Source organism: Lepidochelys kempii, chromosome 3 (genome assembly GCF_965140285.1).
Source record: "Lepidochelys kempii isolate rLepKem1 chromosome 3, rLepKem1.hap1, whole genome shotgun sequence".
In the NCBI taxonomy this organism is placed as follows: domain Eukaryota; kingdom Metazoa; phylum Chordata; order Testudines; family Cheloniidae; genus Lepidochelys; species Lepidochelys kempii.
This window is the reverse complement of record NC_136382.1, coordinates 158,458,993-158,475,962: the sequence shown is the minus strand read 5'-3', so window position 1 is coordinate 158,475,962 and position 16,970 is coordinate 158,458,993. Positions and strand designations below refer to the sequence as shown.

General features: G+C 45.0%; 1 protein-coding gene across 3 annotated transcripts in view; it reads right to left on the bottom strand.

Moving 5' to 3' along the window:
* The window catches only part of ITPKB (inositol-trisphosphate 3-kinase B), a 112,334-nt gene that overhangs the window by 23,006 nt on the left and 72,358 nt on the right, over positions 1-16,970 (bottom strand). For all 3 annotated transcript variants that reach the window (XM_073338692.2, XM_073338694.2, XM_073338693.2), the window contains exons 3-4: positions 4,031-4,130; positions 3,044-3,257 (exon numbers count right to left, since the gene is read on the bottom strand). In XM_073338692.2, the coding sequence (XP_073194793.1) occupies positions 3,044-3,257; positions 4,031-4,130 (314 nt within the window). The remainder of the gene's footprint in view (positions 1-3,043; positions 3,258-4,030; positions 4,131-16,970) is intronic.

Genomic DNA, 16,970 nt, shown 5'->3' with positions numbered 1-16,970 from the left:
TGGAGATCCTGTCCCAGAGGCATTAAGAGTTGAAAATGCAATTTGCTTTCCTCATTGAGCCTCCATTGGTAAGCTTTAGTGTGCACCTTTTTGCACCATTATGTATATTTTAACACAAATGCTGTTTTGACTCCACTGTATTGCAGATCTCCCCTGAAAGTCAAGCTCTAGCTACCCGCTCGGCAATCACATACAGATGATTTTGCCTAATTCCACCCACTGATAACAGTGTGGCAAAGGGATATACAGCCCCTTTCACAACTTCCTGCACTGCTGTAGCCTCCTGGCTTGTCAACGACACCAGCACAGACCAGGCTTAGAGGTCTTACTGCCAGTGCAAGCAAATTTTAAGGAAATTATCTTCCGTAACCTCCTTGACGAGGATGTGCTCTTTTGGGCAAAGCATTGGTTAACCCTGCTCAGAATATTTTTCTACTTGTTCATGCAGTAACTTGAACTTCATTCCCCTTCTGTGAAGCAGAGGCCAAGCAAAACAGTGCAGCAGAACAGCCTGCCTCCTTTCAGAGATACAAAGAACAGCATATAGGCAGAGATACTAGGACAGTGGGTTTTCTTGTGGGGGCGTGTGAACAAGATTTAATTAAAAAGAAAAGGAGGACTTGTGGCACCTTAGAGACTAACCAATTTATTTGAGTATAAGCTTTCGTGAGCTACAGCTCACTTCATCGGATGCATACTGTGGAAAGTGTAGAAGATCTTTTTATACACACAAAGCATGAAAAAATACCTCCCCCCACCCCACTCTCCTGCTGGTAATAGCTTATCTAAAGTGATCACTCTCCTTACAATGTGTATGATAATCAAGTTGGGCCATTTCCAGCACAAATCCAGGTTTTCTCTCCCCCCCCACAAACCCACTCTCCTGCTGGTAATAGCTTATCTAAAGTGACCACTCTCCTTACAATGTGTATGATAATCAAGGTGGGCCATTTCCAGCACAAATCCAGGGTTTAACAAGAACGTCTGGGGGAGGGGGGGGTAGGAAAAAACAAGGGGAAATAGGTTACCTTGCATAATAACTTAGCCACTCCCAGTCTCTATTCAAGCCTAAGTTAATTGTATCCAATTTGCAAATGAATTCCAATTCAACAGTTAATTGTCAGCCCAGGGGACAGACCCACTCCCCATTTCCTTCAAGTTACACTTCAACCCTGCCTCTAGCTTGGAGACTGCCAGCATTCCATTACCTGCATTCCTCCCCCACCCCCTCTGGAGGGGAGTATGGGTTTTGTGTCTGGCAGTCTGACATGCCAGTTCATGTTTCACATCAGGAGTTCAAAAGGGGAAGAAGAAGAAGAAGGAAAAAAATAAATTCCTCTCTTCCCTCAGCTTTTCCAGAAAGCATAAGCATCTCTACCACATCTAAGCTTTAAGCTTGTCCTTCACGGGGATCTAAAATCCAAGCTGGCTAGTGGTTTATATCTGGCCTGAATCTGCATACTGGCTTTAGGTTTCAACATAAAAACTTAAGAACCTGATCCTGCAATGCTTGCCCATGTGTAATCCTTACTCATTCAAATAATCCCATTGAAGTCAACAGGACTAGTTCCATGATTAAGGTCTGCATAGCTAAGTGTTTGCAGGATTGAATTTTGATAGTTCGTATATGGGTTCCAAGAAAGACTAGTTTCAGAGTAACAGCCATGTTAGTCTGTATTCGCAAAAAGAAAAGGAGTACTTGTGGCACCTTAGAGACTAACCAATTTATTTGAGCATAAGCTTTCGTGAGCTACAGCTCACTTCATCGGATGCATACTGTGGAAACTGCAGAAGACATTATATACACAGAGACCATGAAACAATACCTCCTCCCACCCCACTCTCCTGCTGGTAATACTTTTCTTTTTAAGAAAGCCTAGGATACTTATGCTCACTCTTTGTGAAAGGCTTCAGGATTCACTGATGAAGGACAGAGTAGAATATTACATACTCATTTCAGAGTAGCAGCCGTGTTAGTCTGTATTCACAAAAAGAAAAGGAGCACTTGTGGCACCTTAGAGACTAACCAATTTATTTGAGCATGAGCTTTCATGAGCTACAGCTCACTTCATCAGATGCACTGTATCCCAAAGAGCATGCAAGAGCAGGTGAGAAGTAAGGGAAAGGATTAAAAGCTGTTTGAACTCAGATCTAAAGTGGAGAGTCTCAGGCAGAGATACAAGAAGGCTGACAGCTAGCACCAAGGCCTTCGCTGCAGCTTGAATGGGCTACAGCCACACATGGAGTACACATATGCCCCGATGTTTTCATTGGGGCATCTCCCAGAACATGAGCTGTCCTGATAGACCTTGTCTCAGCACGCTAGAATATACTTTGATAGTGTAAAACATTAGGTGGTAAATGCTGTTCTTCCTTCAGAGAGGGGTGCAACTCCCTGGTGCTCTTCACCACAGAGCCAGAGGCGGGTGTGCAACAGCACTGCTTGTGTTTTAGTCTAGGTGTGTGATGTCCAAGAAATGCTACCCCTGCCTGGACTTAAGGCAACTTGTGGTGGGAGCTCCCAAGCAGGGCTCTCTCACTGTGTCTCACCTCTTTTTAAAGCTGCTTCATTCAAGGATCTCTATTCTGACCCCTATACAACTCCTGAAATGTGCCCCCCCCCCTTAGATCAGTGCCCCTTGTGGCTGAGAGAGCAGGGCAAGGTACTGTCTCAAAAGTGCCACCCCCAGACCCCTGGAACAGAAATGGGCTACTAGTGCAGACTGATGCAACAGCCCCCTGCAGCTCCAAGCAATCCACTTTCACAGTACACTACAGTCACCAGCCTGTGACTGCAGGAGTCTGTTCCACCATTTCCCAGCCCAGGTTTCCTCTTGTGTCTCCCACCCACACCCGCTTGGCTTCCCTCTCTAGAGCCCTGGGCAATAGTCATCTATGGCCAGGTGAGCCTGTCAGAGTAGCCAGTTTGCTCTGGATAGTCTTTACTCGGGTATTATGTTGCTTTAAGCACTGGATTTGGATTCTTGAACTCAGGCTGCTCCTTTCTACTCAGTTACAAGCCAATGCACCTAGCAGCACTAACCTGACTCCCATCTTGCAGTCCATAACGCAGGGGGAGTCAAATTCAGCCAGCAGGTCTTCCATCTGATTGTACCGCTCCCCATCCTTCACCACGTCTCCATGGTAGGCAGGAACAAAGGGCTTAAGGACATCGTTCATCAAGCGGTCCAAGCACCGCTGCTCAGATTCACAGTGCTTCTTGAGTATCCTGCCATTGGCTGCAGCCTTGAAGCTACCTGAGAGACAAAAGGCAACACAGTGCTTACTCGGGTGCAGACCCTTCACAGAGGAAAGCAGGCAGATAGTCATGAAGCCTCAAGCCCCTGCTGACATCCCCACCCAGAACAATCAAGGCATAATGAACTGCTACTGAGTGTTACATAAGAAAAGGAGGACTTGTGGCACCTTAGAGACTAACCAATTTATTTGAGCATGAGCTTTCGTGAGCTACAGCTCACTTCATCGGATGCATCAGTATCAAAAGTTAACAGGATCTGACATGACAGACCTCAAGTGAGAGTCAAAGCTATATGTACTACTCTTACTACTCATTTGAGGGGACTCTATCACTCCTTTCCCGGCCCCCGAACCACTGCCTCTAATCATGGTAGCTTCCAGGGCCTGATGAAGGAGAGTAACACCCCCACACATGGCTAAGCGGCAGAGTTTGAACTTGGAACCTTCATCAGCCGAGCACAAACCTCTACTGCTTGAGTGACAGGAGTAACTCCAGCATCGGGCAGCAGGGATAACACTACACTTCACAAGCATGCCCACACTGGGATCTCCTTCATCTCCACATGATGCAATGTAGCATTTAGATCAGTCCCTCCCTCAAGGCCCTGCTTCCCCAGAGACAGATTCAAGGTGAGCACTTAATGAGTGTCACAGAGACAATTGAGGCCAACACAGCTGATTAACTGAACAATCAGGAGACTTCCCAAATCTTCATTAGTCTCACACCATGGAGGGTTCCCTTGATGACACGGCACAGCTCAACCTTCCATACCTGCATGCCCTGCTAGTTGAATCCAAGGATACTTTTTCTTGAAGGACATAACAAAGGGGGACCACTGCACCATATTTTTGATCTTCCGCCATGACTTGCTCTAAGGAAACAGAGAAAGGCATATAGTGGGTCAATTTTTTGCTGTTCATAAAGCTGGCTCAGAGAGCAAGTTTGTGGATTTTGGGGACCAGGGAAAAGAAAGACAACACTAAAGGGTGGAAGAGAAAGGAGCACAGGGAACACTGTTCCTCACCTTTCTCTTCTGCTCCTGTGCCAGGCTGGGCTAGTAGCAAATAAGTCACTGGATCTCAATTATCAATTCACATTGGCATAAATCAAGAGCGACTCCATTGAAGTGAATGGAATTTTAGTTTTACACGGATGAAAGCAGAATCAGGCTGACTGGCTCAGGAGAGTACCCATCTGCATTACGTACAGGAGAGTCACCTGCTATCCTCTCTCTATCTCTTAAATTTCCCCTTTAGGAGAGGACAGGCTGTCAGCTCATTTCTGGAGTGCACCCTGGACAGCTCATGAGTTAGAATTCTAGGAGTCCTAATAAGATTTTGCAGGTATGCCAGCTTTTATCAGGCTGGCAAAACTCCACTTCAGATCCACAAGCGAGAAGCCTATTTTTGTTCCCACTGGAAGACAGCTGCTTTGGTCATTAAGTACTGAGTCCGTGAGTGTCTGATTGATGAGCCAAACCCAAGGAGTCAGCACATTTGAGAAAACAGTTCGCTTCTGACATATGGTATTTGTTGTTAGATAGATTTATTAGTATAAATACTTGTGTGAACCAAGGCGGGGCTGTACTCAAACATAGGAAAGCCTCTTTCAAAGACGCAGTCTTTCCTGAAGAAAGTTGTTTTCCCTAGATTGTTCTGATGGAACACACAGCTAGTAAGAGGCAGAGATATTTCTTATCTCAATACCAGAAGGCTGTGCAAACAATCTGTGCAGGCTATATACAACAACAACAATGGAAAAATGCCTAATTGCACAAGATGAGACAACCGGTGCTTTTGTCCTGGCGTCTCGGGAGCAATTGAGTTCAGCTTGGAAGTGCACATTAAAGTTACCTTCATTTGCTCAACCTTAAAAATGCACGTAGGAGAGCAGCTAGCTCATTCTCTACAGTCTGGAGAACCAAGTTTCATTCCCTATCGGTCTGCAAGGGGTGAACGAGCAATCCAACATCCCCAGTCCTTACGGCATTTACTTGGGGTGAAGTCACAGGCCAGAGCCAGGCACCTAATATTGTAGCCAATGCATTTAGGGAGAGGGAATTGATCTGGGTACAGAAAACTGGTAAAAGTTTTTAATTTCCTAAGCCATCCTGCTGAAAGTCACCGTTGTATGAGTTTGGACCACTGCACACATCAAGGTTGCTAAGAGCAGCTGTATGAAGTCTTAGCAACAGAGAAACACAGATGTGGGGTGGCCACTTATCTGAAGCTCTGAACTCAGTTTTGAGACAGCAGGTTCTCTTACTATCTTGGTGTGATTTGATAGAGTGCAGGGCCATTGGCATTAGAAGTATTAACATTAAACCACAAGAAGCATGCACTAGATTATGCCATTTAAGCATGGACCCAAGGAAGGGGGAGTGTGAATCTGCTTTGCCTCCAGGGGTAGCCATATGCAAGAGAGAACAGGCTGCATCAGATTTTAGACTGACCTTACAAAGGGAGTAAGGGTGAGGTAGGGCCAGGTACCCTTAGAATCACAGAATCATAGACTTTAAGGTCAGAAGGGACCATTATAATTGTCTAGTCTGACCTCCTGCACAATGCAGACCACAGAATCTCTCCCACCTGTAACAAACCTGTAATCTCTCCCACTCCTGTAACAAACCCCTAACCTATGTCTGAGCTATTGAAGTCCTCAAATCGTGGTTTAAAGACTTCGAGGTGCAGAGAATCCTCCAGCAATTGACGTGTATCCCACGCTGCAGAGGAAGGCGAAAACCCCCCAGGGCCTCTTCCAATCTGCCCTGGAGGAAAATTCCTTTCTGAACCCAAATATGGCGATCAGCTAAACCCTGAGCATGTGAGCAAGACTCACCAGCCAGACACCCAGGAAAGCATTCTCTGTAGTAACTCAGATCCCACCCCATCTCACATCCCAACACAGGCAACTGGGCATATTTACCACTAATAGTCAAAGATCAATTAATTGCCAAAACTAGGCTATCCCATCATACCATCCCCTCCATAAACTTATCAAGCTTAGTCTTGAAGCCACCACTGCTTCCCTTGGAAGGCTGTTTCAGAACTTCACTCTGATGGTTAGAAACCTTCGTCTAATTTCAAGTCTAAACTTCCTGATGGCCAGTTTATATATGTTGTTCTTGTGTCCACACTGGTACTGAGCTTAAATAATTCCTCTCCCTCCCTGGTATTTATCCCTCTGATATATTTATAGAGAGCAATCCTATCTCCCCTCAGCCTTCTTTTGGTTAAGCTAAACAAGCCAAGCTCTTTGAGTGTCCCTTGTGGGACGTAGTGAGAGAGCAGTCCCTGCACTCCATGGGGTGTCAGGCTCTTGTATGGGATGCACAATGGAGGGAGGGGACAGGGAGGAGGACAGGGAGATGGGTGTACCATCTCTCCTGCCAGAGTGCATGGATTGGTCACTAACCCTCCAAGTAGTTATTGGGGAATCAGGGGTGTCAGTCTGGTCCTGGGCTTGTTTATAAACCAAACGTTTGTCAAGGAAGCTTCCAAACCATTAAGATCACCAGGGTCCTTGGTCTCTTTTGCACTTTGCTGTTCAGGATTTAATTATTCAAGCTGCAGCTTTGTCAGGTTGGATCAAGAATGCAGAAGGCAGCTCCCTACTTGACATGTGGATGAATGCTTTCTTTCCAAGTAAAATGCCAGAAGTTGTGTGCTTTGGCTGTTCTTTGTTCTCTCTTGGCAGAGTGCACAGGGGCTTTCCCCCTCCTTTTGTTTTCAAAATAGTAACATTGAGTTCTGATTGTCACTGATTGATTGATTGATTGATTTAAAAAAGGACTCCAGTCTGCAAGTTAGGCTTCAGATCAATGCGACCCAACTTGTCTAAAATAAAAGGGGGAATCCTCCCACCAAGGCAGAAACATAAGTCACTCAGTCCCAGGATACAAGCCAAGGCAATGATTGTTCTCGAGCCAAGATTTTGTTTTTCGGTGCTTAGAGGTTTATAGCAAAAGCCTTGATGGATTTCAAAGCATGAGCTAAACGATGCCAAGTGACTCCTGGAGTATCCCAATGCCTTCCCCAGCAGAGGCTTTGAGAGATATCCAGATAAGTCTTGCTCTGTCAATTCTGTCTGATTTCTTCCCTTACACCAGAACAGAAGGCCTTATTAGCAAAGAAAATAGAGTTCTCACAACTCTGGGATGGGCTAAACCCCTGCCCCTGGCAACTGTTTAACCTGTTGTGCTAACTAGCGGGCACTGAACCGACAGAGTGCACTTTCTATTCAGTTAAGCAAGATAGGGACCTAATGGCCAGCTGAACCAGGGTCCAGTGTTGCCTGTCCTCAGCATGTCTACAAAGCACAGCACATTCCTGCTACTTTACATCCCCAGGAAATGGTTCAGATGCAAATCTAGGACAGGTGTTTGCAAGCCACACTTAAGTGCACAACCTGTTTTTAGAGTTACTGCTTTTCCAGCAGGCTTGCACATACTACACAGTACCTCAAAACCTGCCAAGCAGTCAGACCCTTCATCCAATCAAGGAGGTGCCACGATGGGGGGAAGAACCTAAAGTGTTACTGAGTGGCCTTGTATTTCAGGGGCGGAGATGTTTACTTGGAGCGGCTGTGCAGAGGATTTTGAGTAGAGTGGCAATGTTTGTATCAAGCTGCAGAAGTCAGCTCTTGTTAAATTCAGATGACCTTGGTGAAGCAGGAGTATACTTGTGTGCCTATTGTTAGGATATAGATATTCAGGCCTGTCTATAAAGGCCTATACTCTTAAGAATTTAGGTGTATTCTTATCACTTAGCTAGTTACAGAGGTATAAAAGAAAGAATCAAAATCACTGTCTGCTGGTGTAAGGGCCTTCTCTTACTGTGACAGTCTGAGGCCCTGTTCTCAGGTTAACATCTCTGGCTAAGCAGCAGAGGCAGCCATAAGCTGGGAAGCGACTGGTCACATCCTCACATTCCAAACTAGTCACATTGAAATAAGGCAATATGGAGCTGTTGGAAAGGTGATTTGATCTATCACCTCCAGAGAAAGGGAAGAGCCTAGAGGATATAAAAGGAAGTTTAGTTTGATAGTTTTCTGTTTGGTAAGAACTCACTTATCAATAGACACAGCTGGGAAACCCTTATGTCTTTATAGATGTAGTTGTGAAATCCTCACTTCTGTATTGTTTTGTTATTATAGTTCCCACTTTGCTATTGTTTATTTGCATGGTCTCTGTCTGGTTCTGTGATTGTTTCTGTCTGCTGTATAATTAATTTTGCTGGGTGTAAACTAATTAAGATGGTGGGATATAATTGGTTAAATAATCATGTTACAATACGTTAGGATTGGTTAGTTAAATTTCAGTAAAATGATAGGTTTAGGTAAAGCTATACAAGTTTTACTATATAGTCTGCAGTCAATCAGGAAGCAAGGGGGAAATGGGAACGGAATGGGGTGGGAAAATTGGAGTCATGTTTTGCTGGGGGGGGGATGGAAACAGGGACACAGGTAAGGCTCTGTAGTGTCAGAGCTGGGAAGGGGAACACTAAGGAAGGAAACTGGAATCATGCTTGCTGGAAGTTCACCCCAATAAACATCGAATTGTTTGCACCTTTAGACTTTGGGTATTGTTGCTCTCTGTTCACGTGAGAAGGACCAGGGAAGTAAGTGGGTGAAGGAATAAGCCCCCGAACATCTGTGACTTGCTAGAGTTTTCTATGGGGATATTTGGGAAATTTCAGGCCATGATTTGCAGCGTTTCTAGTGTGTGGAAATAAGCAGCCTGTTATAGCTTCAGCTTATCAAATACCATGTGACGTACCCAATGTCACAGTCCACCCCACTCCTCAGGAGCCATTTCTACCTGGTTTCTCAGAGGCAGAAATTCACTTGAGGTCTCCCAGTGGTGACAAGGGCAGTGTAAGAACCTATACAGAGTAGAATAGAAAGGTGAAGTGACTTGTCAAGTCCCCAAAAGAACTAAGAGCTAGAAGGTGAACTCAGGAGTTCCTAACTCCCAGTCCTGTGCTCGGACCCCTAGAGCAACCTCTTTAGTTTACATCCTTAATAAGTCTTTGCATTCTGCTATCAGGTTGGTGCTGGTTCTCCCTCATCTTCCTCAGGTATTTTCCAAACACCATACATTAGCCCACCATGCCTCTCTCTTGTTGGATAGTTCTACCAAGGAATAGTCGTTTGGATCGTTTCAAGCATATCCTCAAGACTAGAGAAGACAGGGTGTGCTTAGTCTCTATTCCTTTGGGAGCCATCTTTATTTTATATTTGGCCTGTGATAAGCACTTCCCAGCTTTACAAGGAAAAGTTTGCTTCACCAATAGAGATCTCTTGTGCCATCAGCCCAAGGCCTTCAGTGTATTATTCGCAGCCCAGGATGCCAGAGCAGTTTGTTTTGCTGGCTAGCTCACACAGAGCTCATTTGATTGGTTAGGTGAAAAACAAGTGTTTGGCTTCTCTGTTACTGTAGTGGTTAACAAGTAAGAATTTTTGCCAGGGACAACTGCCCTACTGAACTGGGGAGCTGCCTGACACTTCTGTCCACTGTAAAATGAGATCTAACATCTCCTGGAGGAGACACGGATTATTTTACTCTGTCAAGATTCACTGTGACCACAAACCTTTCCATGGCCCCAGAAACCACAAACTTTCCCACTCGGGGGGTTACTCTCCCAGCCTACTTTTCACCCCACAGCTTTCCCCTTCCCTATTCCAATCTCCCACATGGCTCCAGGCTTCTCTGCCTAGGTACACAGCGTCCTCATCCAAAACACATCCTGACACAAGGGGGGCTCCAGGCCCTTGGAGTGCCCAAGCATTCCCCCCAACACACACACACACTCCTGCTGGCACCCGCGAATGGGAACACAGCAGTCCAGGCAACAAGGTTTTTTAAACAGGCCCTTTGGTGAGGCGTTCCGTGGAAGAGCATCACCTCCAAGCTTTAATGTAACTGTTTTATTTGTACTTCAAGAACTTATTCTGAGCTAGGTATCAGATCAAGCCTACAGTTACCTGTGTAGGTCAGACTGCATATGTAGTTACTAGGGGGGTGTTACTTGCAGGTGGTTGCACAGATATTCAGAGTAAATTATTCTTTGGACCACCGGGAACCGGCCTATTTGGAAGACTCATGTGGTGTTATAGCGTAGTGAAGTGTCAGTTGGTCCACAAGATGGTGGTTTTGGTGAAGTTATGCATGTGTCTGACCATTTCAGGAAGGCTTGTATGCACTGCAGTCAATGGCACTACGCATGGTTAAAATGAAGCACATGTTTAAGTTCTTTGCATGATCGGGGTCTATGACATGCACAGCGATGCTGCATGTATGGTGTCCTTAGGTGAGGTTTGGAAGAGCCAGTTCTCCAGTTAATGGTGCAAGGGTTAATTTAATATAACTTTGCAGCACCACTAGAGAGTGCATAAGTGGGGCAGCTAGGGAAGGTGTTATAAATGTAGTGTTCTCTCAGTGCATCTAATCTGTTTTAACAGCAGCAGCAAATGCAGAGGGATTAGCTATTTTGTGCTAAACTATTCAGCAGTGATGAAAAAATATTCAGTGAAGAGCCCCCTGGGGCAGGCTAAGACACTTATGTGGCAGTGAGGCTAAATATTACAGCTATAGAAGTAAACTCTGTAGACTTACTTCTGCAAGAACTCTTAGTAGCTGCAGATTCGCTACATCTTCCTCTGTCCCAATAAGGGAGTAGCTACTGACTAACTTTCGTCTGTGCATCTTTGGACGTTAGTTTGGGGCCAGTCCGGCTAAGTGCCCTACATGGGGAGGAGAGGCAGCTCAATGCCTTGCAGGGTCAGACGTTTAATTCTAGTGCTCCCTTTTGGCATATGGGGGAGGAAGGTAGAGAAAACACTGATTTATCTACTGTGTTTACGTTACTTATCGGGAGGCTGAGACAGGCTGTGGGTTTCCCCTATCTGTCAACAGAGCTTCTATGGAAAAACCAGACAAGAACTCAGTGCCAACCCAGAAGTTTAGAGGAAATATTTTGATTCATTAAAATAAACAAAATGTGACTGATGAGATTGAGGTTTGCTGTATATTTGCACTATCGCAGATGGCTCTCTTTTAAACAGGTGGGGCATGACTGGTCAAAGGAGTTGCACCTTCTGAGACCTTCCTTCCCTCTCCCTTTCCTGGTACAGATTTTGAAGGGGTTTAATTGATATTATTTCCCTTACAGATTGCTTTGTGAGTGACTTCCCCTTACTCTGTACTGAGCCAGAGATCTGTGGCAACCAGGTTAATTAGCTGCAATTATGGCATCCAACAGTTTTATAGGGCCAATTGTTCCTGCAAATTGCTTGAGTCAGGCTTGTACTGAATTATTTCTTTATTGTTATTTAATACGAGCACATTATGTTAGCCAAGACTGAAGTCTACCTCAGGCTTGGAAGAGGATGAGCGTCCTGGGGCACCTTCAGTCAGTGATTACTCCGTATCCTAAAAACGACGTCACTCCAGTTAGAACTTGAAAGAGTCTGGAGTCAGAACAGACTGAGGGAGATGTCAAGAGGCAGTCTTTGGAGGAGGCTGTGATCCACAGTCCAGTGCAGTGGTGTTGAGCAGCCGCTGTTTCCACTCACTTCATTGGAGCTATAGATGCTCAGCTCTTCTGAAAACTCAGGCCCTAATTATATTGCATTCATATTGGAAAGAGTGAATGGATAAGGGGAGTCAAGGGCAGAGGAAGGGATAGAACCCAGGTTCCTAACTCCACTTCCAGACACTCCCTCCCCATTTAGGATTTGACAGTTTACCCTCTAGGTTTTCATTTTCACAAGTAGACACGGCAGGAGGGTGTGAACTTGAGTAACTTCTAAACTTGAGTAACTTCTAAAATCCATGCAAGAAATTGGTACTGAGTTTTACGTTTGCTGGGCAAGAAAGCTAACTAGTTCCTAGACAGAGCTTGGCAAACGTATGAACAGGATTACATACAGTCGTGCTGCCAGCCAGAGCAGAGGCCTGGACTCAGTGATCCAGGAGGCCCCTTCCAGTCCTACGTCCCTGTGTGCGGCACGTTAACAGTCAACAATCCCCAGCATTTATTGAAAAACTGTCCATGGCCACCCATGCATTTAATGAAGTCCTTAAAATGACCACTGCAAGCCATTCACTTCTCGTGCAATGCTTGAAAGACTGCAGTGTCTGCAAAACCTACCGAGAACTCTGTCCCCTGCACTCCCTTCACCCACCCCCACCAGCCTCCCAGTCCCTTAGGCTTGCTAGGAGTCACAGTGTGCAATGTTCAAAATACCCTCAAGGGATTGGTGCACACCTGCAGTGCAGCAAGTCTCTCTGCCCCATAGACTTAAAGTGAAAGCATCAGTCCCACCAAAAAGGGAACTCTAGCCACAGGGGTTGCTTGGTTGCACTGTGACAAGTCACACAAAGTTCAGTGTCTTTCAGCAGAACCTGGAAGTGCTTTTGGGACAGGTGGGGAGCGGGGAGAGGAGGGTTCAGTTAACCACATTTCAGGTTTAAAGGTTAGCAATTTGCTTCCAGAACCTACTGTCTTGTCTCACAATAGAGAAAGGCAGATTTTGCACAACACTCAGCAGAGTACTAAAAAAAGGAGAAAAGGAGTACTTGTGGCACCTTAGAGACTAACCAATTTATTAGAGCATAAGCTTTCGTGAGCTACAGCTCACTTCCTCAGATGCATATCGTGGAAACTGCAGCCAACTAACTAATTGGTTAGTCTCTAAGGTGCCACAAGTACTCCTTTTCTTTTTGCGAATACAGACTAACACGGCTGTTACTCTGAAACCTGTCAAAAAAAGGAGAGAGTGTTTGCCCACAATGTTCACGGTATGTCAGCCTGTTCTGAGGCCATGGTACACGCAGCCAAGGGAAAAAGAGGCCATTTAGTTTTCCATGTTTAAAAGAATGAATATGTTTTCTTTCAGTCTTTAAAAAGTAGTTAAGGTTTCCCTAGTGATGATTGTTTCCCTTCATGAGGGAAAACCTTTTACCTCCTGAAGCGATAAGAAGGACAGCTTTATTCATTGTATAAGATGCTGATGTGCCGATTGCCACAGCACAACCTGTATGCAAGCCCGGGCAGGCAGATGCTTCCGGCTGAATAGCTCATTTCTGCAACCAACTTTGCAAACCTGTCTTCAGAGCACTGGAATGTTCTGGCACACCAGTGAGCAAAACAGTGCTGATCTAAAGAGACTTTAAATAGAAGACCTGAAGGAACCTGTAACAGAGCTCAGTTGTGCTCCTTCCTTTCAGAGTGGAGAATTTGCTATTCCTTCTTCCCAATTGCAGGGAAAGAAGAGAGACAGTGATCTTATGACTTCTCTGGTTCCATCATCAGACCATTCCTACTCTCCATCGGCTTCCATATTGGACATCCAGTTGGTCCAATCAGCAACTTTGCTGTCCGCTGCCACTGTGAGAGCCACAAAAAGAGCCAACACCCTCACCTCACTGGAAAAGAAAAGGCAATGAACTGTCCTTGAGATCTTCAGCAGTTGACACTCCGTATTATACCCATTGTCCCGCATCTAGGAACCCCCCATTCCTGTGTCTCTTGCTGGTATAGATGCACTGGCTTGAGACGGGTTTATTTGCTAGAGCACTAGCTCTAACATAATGGACATAACAACATAAAGGAAAGGCTTTGGATCTTTTTTTGTCTAGTCAAATAAGCATTTAATTTATGCATATGAGGGATTCAACCTCAGCAGTTCTTTCAAAATCTGGTCCTAAGCAAATGCCAGTCCAGTTCTTACACTGCAAGCATCACTATGGTATATGCAAAGCAAAGATACTCTTATGACTAGTGCCCAATTTTGCACAAAGGATGGTCAGTGGTTAAGGCATTGGCCTGGGACTCTGGAAACCCAGGTTCAAATCGCTGTTCCACCACAGACTCCCTGTATGACCTTGGGCAAGTCACCCTACGCCTCAGTTCCCCCTCTGTAACAGGGAGATGATAGCTGAGCCCGACCTTACAGGGTTGATGTGGGGACAAATACATTAAAGATTGCGAAGTGATCAGATACTATGGTACCGTACCTAGGATAGATCTCACCACATCTCCCAGAGAGTCCATCGTCACACACAGAGACTTGGTACTGCATGGATATGGTAGTGTGTGTATTATTTCTGTGAAGTTAGACGCTATGCTTTTTCAGAATCAGTATAATTCTACATAACAAGGGCTTGTTCACCCTGTCAAGCTGCCCTACAGGGCCAATGAGCTTGAGTACCAACCTTAGAGCAGCCTGTTAAGAGCCAGGACACAAACCCCAAATTGGTTATGAGTTCTACACTTAGATTTTTCCAACCAATCATCAAGTGTAAACTCCTCAGGCACTATAACAGCCTTAAAATGGAGTCACGGACAGTCCCCTTGGGTACTATGATCTGTCTCGCCACCCAGGTGAGTCTGCTTTTGTGATAAATGGTCCCTTACACCACTAATCACAGCAATATTTAGGTTACTTCCAGTGCCAAAGGATCAGTCACTTACCCTAGGTCAATTGCACCTTAGATCTCACACCAAAGACACTTCTAGCCAATACAGATTTATTAATAGGAAAAAGAAACAAGCAAGTTATTTACAAGGTTAAAGCAGGTAAACATACATACACAAATGAGTTACAATCTTAAATATCCAAAGTAATAGAAGTGTCTATGCTAAGCAAGCTCTATGTGGCTAAGCACTAGGGATCTTTTGCTTATGCCTAGTAATCCTGGCCCCCCAGAGTCCAAGCAGCATAAAGATACAGCTCCTCCTTGTTAGGTGTTTTTATTCCCTTCCCCCTTCTGCACTGAGCTGCAAACTCAGCGGATGGGAGGAATTCACTTGCAAGACTCAGCTTCATAGGGGTGGGGACGAGGGCGGTAGAGTAAACAACTAGTCTTTTATCCTCTAATATTCCACTCTAGTCAGTCTGGTGTCGATAGGCCTTCCTTGTCAGGCAGGACATCACACCATCTATTGGAGACCAGCTTTTCACACTAACTAATGTCTCCCTCCTGTCTGGTGATTTACACCGTTACAAAGGCTTATAATGCAAATGCTCAGATATTACTTTACAATCTGGGATACAGATTGTCTAAAAGAGATTAATGCAGCAGCAACTCACAAGTATTCAATGAAGTCCAAACATATTCTGATAATTCTAATATCTGTTTGAACAATGCTAACACATAGGTGAGCCAGACTGATTTCATCTATGGATTTGTCAGTGTTCAACTGAGGCATGGAGATCTTGACATGATCTAGCACCTGATCTCCCAGCATCACAACCCCAACACAAAAATGGCATAGGAAGGAGTGTCACCGAGGCTCCTGAATACACCTCAGGGTCCCCCTATCCTTGACAAGGCAGCAATAACTAACTTTTCTTTTCCCTTCATATGGATGATCTCCCTGTCAAACTCCTGTAGAACTAGACTCCAGCATAATAGTCTCAAATTGGTCCCTTTGGCTCAGTGCAATCATATTAGCCGTGAGTGGCCCATTAGAACCTTACATTTTCTATTATACAGAGAAGGCTTAAGTTGCATAATAGCCCAAACTATGGCATAGCACCCCACTTGATGACAGCACAGTTCTGTTCAGTGCGGGAGGAGGGTTAGTTTTTTACTCAAGGCAATGAGATGCCTCTTCCCCCCACCCCATCCTACATTAGCACTGCACCTAACCCAATCTTAGAAGCATCAGTTCACAGCACAAAGGGTTTGCTGAAATCAAGGCTGACCAAAACTGGCTCTTTAAGGACATAAAAGAGGCTTTGTCTAAAGCCCTTTTCACAGGCCCGGCTTCCCCTTTTTTTAAGGTCTGTTATGGAGGCCAGAACATCACTAAACCCCTTTACAAACCTTCGGCAACAGTTGGCCAGATTGATAAAGGATTAGACTTGCTTCTTGGTTTGTGGGGCAGGCCAATTCCAAATGGCTTCTGATTTAAAGGATCAGGGCAAACAAACCCACTGCCCACCCAGTGCCCTAAATAAAGATAGCCCCCTTCTTGAATGACCTTGGCTTCTTGCATTATCTCAGACACCTTGACAGCGAGGTTGGCTTCTCTAAGCCTCTATAATTCAATTCCTGCATGGTTCTGATGGTCTTGCCTAGAGTCATTAACAAAAAGGCAATTCGTCTACACAGGCCATGCCAAAGGTCTGTAAACCCTGCAGCTCCTTATTGACAAACCTCTGTAAAGTAACCCCTGCATAAATTAACCCAAAAGGCATAATCTTAAACTCATATAAACCAGATTCCTCTACGAAAGCAGATTTTTCCGGTGCATCAGCATATAAGGTCATTTGCCTATATAAAGTAGTCAAATCCAGAGTACTTATAAATTTTCACCCCCACAATACATCTAGTAAATCCTCTATCCAGGAGGATAAGGGGTAAGGATAAGGCTGGGTGATGATATTCACCCATCTAAAATCAACAGAAAATCTCACGATTGTATCCCTTTTTAGGTGCCATCATAATAGGAGATGCCCAGGGGCTTTCTGATTTAGAGATCACTCATGTCTAGCATGCTCTCCACTTCCTCCTGAATTTTTCTTTGCATTTCACCTTTAGCATGGTCTGCTCTGCTGGAGCAGGGTGTGGCCCATTAGTTTTAATGGAATGCACTATTTTGTTAGTTAAACCTGGTCGGTTGGAAAATACCTGCCTGTGGTATTTCAGGAGGGCCAACATTTCCTGCTTTTGGGTTGGGTTCAAACCCTTCCAAATCTC